The following is a 7,230-nucleotide window of genomic DNA, read 5'->3' as shown; positions in this document are numbered from 1 at the left end:
TCTGTAAATCAAACTTACTATATAATTTATCCTTTTCTCGTAAATAATCAAATAGTGGAAAAATCCTCTGTATTCAAAATACACATTGAAGTTTCAAAATATCCAAAATTTAAGTCGCTCTTAAATCTTACTCTCAAACAAAACACGATTTGAAGAATCGTTCAACCGAAAAATTAATTATTCCTTTTGAATCAAATTTGAAAAAATTGTTTTCTTTCCGCCCGACTTAAAATTTAGTAATGCATATCTCTTTGTTTATGAAAACACCTTTATATCAATACCGAAACATTTGAATAAACAACTTACTTTTAAAATTCCAGTGTAAAAAAAAAAAACATAAATGGAGCATATAACCAAATCCCTTAATCTAACAATCCTCTAATCAAAATCGTAAATTTTCCACGAAAGTTTTCTAATCTACATATAACTATATAACTCACTTAGCACAACTAAATTCCCGCATGCAACCTTAAGATATTCCTTCAATTCCATACTTACAATCTATCAAATCATACGATACCACAGAAAAAAATCAAAACGATATCTCCACTAAAATTCATAAGTATAAAGTAATTTCCAATAAAACTCCAAATAAACTGAAACTTAATTCAGAAAAAAAAATCACATGCATTTCTTCTAAACTTACCACCAGTTGCCGCATCACACCGAATCAATTTAATTAAAACATCAGCGTATTAAATATCGATAATTAGGTTATTTCCGTCGCTAATTAGGAGTATTGGCGACGGATTCAGCGACAGACGCAGAATCTGTCACCAATATGGCAAAAAGATTGGCGGGAATGCTCCCGCCACATTAGCGACGGACGTTTCCGTCGCTAACTCGTCGCTAAAGTGGCGGGAGCATGGCGGGAACCTTTGGCGCATATATTAATGGCAAAATTGGCGACGGATTTAAATATCCGTCGCCAATTTTGCCCCTAATTAAAATGATCCGTTTCAATTGGAGGTCTAGCGACGGATATACATATCCGTCTCTATATTGTAGCGATGGATATACATATCCGTCGCTCAATCTCTAATTGAAACGGAACGTTTTAATTGGGGCAAAAATTAGCGACGGATATTGTCCGTCGCTAATCTTAGACCTAATTAAAATAGTTTTCTCCTTTCTTCTTCCCCATTTCTGCATACCCATTTCTCTTTTCTTCTCCCGCCACTCCCCCGTCTGCCGTTGCTTTCGTCTCGCCAACCACTGCCGTTACTCCTCCGCCGTTCGTCTCGCCAACCACCGTCTCTCCTTCCATTTCTCCTCCCGCCAGCCACCGCCTCTCCTTCCTCCTTTGCTGTCAACCACCGCCTCTCCTTTGTTGTCAACCACCGCCTCTCCTTTGTTGTCAACCACCGCCGTTCCCTGCACCACCGCGCTGCCGCCACCGCCTCAGGTAAGTTGTTTTTTATTATTTGTTGTTTTTTATTTGGTTTTAATTAAAATAATAAAAAAACAGTCTTCCCGCTGCCGCCGCTGCCGCTGCTTACTCCGCTGCCTCCGCTGCTGCCGCTGTTGCCACGCTGCCGCTGTCTTATATTGTAAGTTTAAGTTTTTTTTATTAATTAGTTATGTAATTAAATGTAATTATTAATTATGTTATATTAGTTATAGGTTATTTGTTAGGTTAGATAGGAGTTTATAATTTGTTAGGTTAAATTAGATTAAAATTGTTAATTATTTTTGGTAATTAGTTGTTTAATTGTTTACTTAGTTGAATAAATTAGCTTGTTAATAATTTGTTTGATTATTGATTAATTAATTTAAATAGGTTAATTTGATAATTTTGGTTAATTAATTAAACCCATAACTTTGCAAATGTAATTTAGGGGAATTAATTATTGTAATTAATTTAATGTATTTTAGTTTAAATATAATTGTTCTAGTTAATAATAATATTTAACTAATTAAGCTTTTTTATATTGGTTTAGATTAACTTGTTATTCAAATGTTTAATTTGATTTTTTTTATTTAATTAGGTTAAATAATTGTTTAATTAGGTCACATAATTATCTTTAATTTTCGGTAATTGAATTAATTGTTATTTAGAAAAATTAGTTGTCTAATGTAGATTGTGGTTTGTGGATTGTAATTTCCTTGCAGGACTTCCCTGAAAAATGGGTGATGCTCATTTTTAGGGGAAGTGCTGCCCAATTTTTTCTAGAAATTTAATATATTTATTGCGTGATAAGTGTGATATCCGTTAGTTTGTTGCAGCGGCTCGACATTCCTTATTGTTCTTTTATATATGTTGCAGTTTTGCTCTACAACAAGTAAGTACCATTATTATTTTTATTTTTATTTTCATTTATAATTAATTAGTTAATTTAGAAGCTGTTTCAACCTAAATTGACCTCGATTTTATTCCCACCGAATAAAATTGTAAACCTATCCATAGATTTCCCGTCCCGTGTGTTCAAGAGATTGAACGACACGGGATTGTATAGTTTTTACAGTTCGCAAAATTGGTTCTCCCGTAACTCGATTACGAAAACCATATATGTCTAGTAGCGGTAGAAAAATATTTGGTTGTTTTACAGCGTTTGTTCTCCGGGTGGATGTATATTATATGTTTTGTAACGCTTTTTCGTCGCGGAATATATAATTAGCGTTACAACGCATATACTAAATATCGCACTTAAGGAGAACGACGCCGGAAGGCTGCCGAATATTTTTCTCCGTTGCTAGGCATATATCGTGTCCGAGTTAAGGGGCGCCAGTTTTGCGAATGGGATAGGTCCATACCTTTAAAGCAGTCAATTACATTGACTTTGCTATTTTCGAGCAAAAACCCCTCCTAATTATCCGTGCTACAGAAATGGAATCAGACCGAAGTTGGATGTATAGGCGGCTCCATGGCTGGTTGTTGTACCCAGGTTTTGACGAGCGCGTACAATAGTTTGTGAATTTCGCCTTACGTCATCCTGCGTGTATGAGTGGGGCTGAGATTAAATGTCCTGTCCTAGGACAGGATGTAAAAATACGAGTTATCGGGATGTCGAAACAGTCAAGCTTCTCATTTTGCAGAAAGGGTTTGTCAAAGATTATCAAGTCTGGGTTTTTCATGGTGAGTGAAATGTTTTAAATCCCCGTCCCGTTGCACAGCTACCGGAGTATGACGTTGACATGGAATATGAGGGGGGTGACGAGTTCAGCTCCGTTCAGAGAATGGTTATCGATGCTGCCGGTCCAGAAGTAGTGTTCACGGAGGAGGAACTGAATAATGAAGCTAAACACTTTTAGGATATGATGCGTGCGGCCAAAGAACCTGTATGCCCCGGTAATAGCAAACACTCTCCCTTGTCTGCAGCTGCTAAAATGTTAGACATCAAATGTCGACATAGTGGGTCAGTCGCTTTAGAAGATGATGTGACCGAATTTCAGAATACCACCTTTCAAATTATACTCAGAGTTCATTCCCTTTTGAACTTCTGCAATAACATGCTTTAGTTGAGGATCCGTTGTTTGAAGTTCCTTAATCTGATCATTCAATGTAGGTTTAATCGTCATTTGAGCTAACAAACTCCCCAAATACGAAACCTCTAATTGAACTCCTTGATCAAACAACGAATGCACTTCTCTAATCATTGGTCTCTTCTCAACTAATGTAACATGAGCTAAACTTCCTGCTGATTTTCTGCTCAACGCATCAGCCACTACGTTAGCTTTGCCAGGATGATACTGTATCGTACAGTCATAATCCTTTAGTAACTCCATCCACCTCCTCTGTCTGAGATTTAACTCTCTCTGATCAAATATATATTTCAGACTCTTGTGATCAGTGAATATTTCGCATTTTGCTCCATATAGATAATGTCTCCAAATCTTTAATGCGAAAATCACTGCTGCTAATTCTAGATCATGGGTTGGATAATTAACTTCATGCTTTTTCAACTGGCGAGAAGCATAAGCTATAACTCGTCCATGTTGCATCAGTACACATCCTAACCCGATCCTAGAAGCATCACAATAGACTGTAAGTCCATCACTACCTTCTGGTAATGCCAGAACTGGAGTTGTTATCAAACACTCCTTTAGCTTCTGGAAACTCACTTCACATTAATCATTCCAAATGAACTTCGCGTTCTTCTGAGTTAGCTTAGTTAATGGTGCAGACAACTTAGAAAAGTCTTGCACAAACCGTCTATAATAACCAGCTAAACCCAAGAAACTACGAATTTCTGTTACTGAACTTGGCCTTTTCCAATTCATCACAACTTCAATCTTTTTAGGATCCACCTTAATCCCACTCTGAGATACTACATGTCCCAAAAATGCTACTTCTTCTAACCAAAATTCACACTTCGAGAATTTAGCATAAAGCTGATGATCTCTCAAAGTTTGTAACACTATCCTTAAGTGTTGCGCATGCTCCTCCTCTGTGCGCGAATAAATCAAGATATCATCTATGAACACTATCACGAATTGATCTAGAAACGGTTTAAAAATCCGATTCATCAAATCCATGAAAGCCGCTGGTGCATTTGTCAATCCAAATGACATCACCAAAAATTCATAATGACCGTATCTTGTTCTGAATGCAGTCTTTGGAATATCATCATTTCTGATCTTCAACTGATGATAACCAGACCTCAGATCAATCTTCGAAAAGTACCTCGCTCCTTGCAATTGATCGAATAAATCGTCAATTCTGGGTAAAGGATACTTATTCTTGATTGTGACCTTATTGAGTTGTCTGTAGTCTATACAGAGTCTCATAGATCCATCCTTCTTCTTTACAAACAACACAGGTGCTCCCCAAGGTGAGACACTTGGTCGTATAAATCCACGATCAATTAATTCTTCTAATTGATCATTCAACTCCTTTAGTTCTGCTGGTGCCATACGATACGGAGGTATCGATATTGGACTTGTACCAGGAACTAGATCAATACAGAATTCAATCTCTCGATCTGGTGGTAATCCAGGTAATTCTTCTGGAAACACATCAGAATACTCCGACACTACTGGTACATCACTCACACTTCCCACTTCCTTCTGAACATCTCGTACTAGAGCTAAAAATCCTTGACATCCTTTACTTAACATCTTTCTCGCTTTCAAAGCCGAGACTAAACTCTTTGGGGTCTCTAACTTCTCTCCCCGAATAGAGATAAGTTCAGTTCCAGGTGCATGGAACGTCACTATCTTCTCTCTACAATCCACATTCGCATAATGTTGCGACAACCAATCCATTCCTAGGATGACGTCGAATTTTAAGACATTAAGCAATAACAAATCCGCAAGCAATTCTCGCTCTCCAATTAACACAGGACACGACGGATACATTACAGTAACGTCTATGCTTTCGCCTACAGGTGTAGCTACTAACAATGGGTTTTGCAAAATCACAGTTTGAATTCCTAATTTTAATGCAAAACTCGACGATACAAATGAATGCGTAGCACCGGGATCAAATAAAATTGATGCATCATGCGAAGATATTGAAAATATACCTTGCACTACCGCATTCGACGCATTCGCCTCCTGAGGATTGATCGCAAAAACTCTAGCCTGCCCTCCGCTAGCAGTTGCTCCAGATCCTCGTCCGCCTGTGGTCCTTCCTCCACCACGATTACCAAAACCATATCCTCTTCCACGGTGTCCATTAAACACACTCTGGTTCTGTGCCTGCCCAGACACTGCAGGATATACAGGTCTAGGTTGTTGAAACACTGGTTGAACAACACTAGCACTTGAACCTTGTGGTCCAGACATAGGACATTCTCTAGAGTAATGACCTTGTTGTCCACACGTGTAACATCCTCTAGTTGCCCAATAGCATGCTCCAAAATGCTTCTTCCCACAAGTTGGACATAGTGGTACCGTTCCTCCTGAACTTCGTCCACTAGAACTTGATCCAGAGGTACTAAACCTCCTATCTCTTCTGTTCTTCTTAAGCCCCTTACGATATGGTCCAGTGAACCTATTCGTATTAGAACTCGTCGTTCCTTCTCTCACTTGCTCACCAGGAACAGTGATCCTTCCAAATTGGATCAAAGTAGTTTCCATTTGGAATGCACTATCGATGATTTGAACTAGATCCTTCCTAACATCAGATAGAAATCCAATATATTCGGGTCCTAGCCCCTTAATGAACCTTGAATTCACCCTATCTCTATCCAACATCAGATCAGGTGTGAATCAACTCAATCTTGTGAACTCCGTCACATACTCCTGCACCGTCTTTCCTATCTTATTCAAATTCAACAGTTTCTCTCGGTAATTCTCCATTACTGAAAACGGCAGAAAGAAATTCTTAAATGGAGTGACAAATTCATTCCAAGTCATCTCTCCCATACTTGGTTGAATATGCCTTTGAAACCAATCCTTCGCAAATCCTTTTACTGACATCTCCACCATCAGTATAGACTGTCTTTCACTAGCATTAAGACGTCTAGCGTTCATTTCTACTTCCTCTAAGAAATCTAATGCATCGTTCGATCCATCAAACTTCATGGGCTTGAGCCTCATGTAAGCCATAACGAGATCACGATCAACATTAGCACCAACTCTCTGCTGTTGATAATCTAACTGCTCTCTGTGCATATTTTGCACTTCCGCTTGATTCGTTTGCATGGCTGCTATGCCAGCTAAAAATTGTTCGAAATCAAAGCCCGGAATATTAAAATTAGGCCCACGGCCTCTACCACGACCTCGACCACGTCCACGTCCACGTCCACGACCACGACCTTCACCTGCTGCGGGTATCGCATCGTTATGAACGGACTCCTCATCATGAACATTCTCCTCTTGAATGTTTTCCTCATGCTGATCAGCCATTCTGATCAAAGCACATCATCTATTAAGAATCTATCTAAGCGTTCTAATCGTATACTATAAGGCTCTACTTACTCCTAACAAGCATACAGACTCGATCCTAAAGCACAGATGGGAATATATAAAAACAAATGATGACTTAACAAATGACATGACCGGAAACTTATATGTTGCAGTAGACTCTATACCAATTTCCTAGGTACACGTTCCATACGGTATTTAACAATGATACCACCTTTACTATCAACCACTTTTCGACTATCACTCAGTCAGTGGAAATGATACTAACTTTCATTACTCCTTTCACATATTAGTAATGGACCACTTTTCGACCATTTCTCTGATACCACCTTTGTCACGACCCGATCCTCGGCGTCGAGACCGGCGCTAGAGAATGGGAGTGGTTGCTCCGAAACCCGTAGCAAGCCTTAAAAATACATT

The 7,230-nt window shown here is 38.7% G+C and overlaps 1 protein-coding gene across 1 annotated transcript; it reads right to left on the bottom strand.

Annotated features, from left to right (window-relative positions):
* Window positions 1–4,068: 4,068 nt before the first annotated feature.
* On the bottom strand, window positions 4,069–6,792 carry LOC130015255 (uncharacterized). Its single transcript, XM_056105027.1, has 6 exons — window positions 6,660–6,792; window positions 6,504–6,602; window positions 6,185–6,437; window positions 5,466–6,127; window positions 4,995–5,372; window positions 4,069–4,844 (listed from the first exon to the last, which is right to left on the bottom strand). The coding sequence occupies exons 1-6, from the start codon at window positions 6,790–6,792 to the stop codon at window positions 4,069–4,071; spliced, it is 2,301 nt and encodes a 766-aa protein (XP_055961002.1).
* Between the last annotated feature and the right edge of the window lie 438 nt (window positions 6,793–7,230).

This window comes from Mercurialis annua, linkage group LG3 (assembly GCF_937616625.2).
Source record: "Mercurialis annua linkage group LG3, ddMerAnnu1.2, whole genome shotgun sequence".
NCBI lineage: Eukaryota > Viridiplantae > Streptophyta > Magnoliopsida > Malpighiales > Euphorbiaceae > Mercurialis > Mercurialis annua.
The sequence above is the reverse complement of the archived record's forward strand: the minus strand, read 5'-3'. Positions and strand labels throughout refer to the sequence as shown.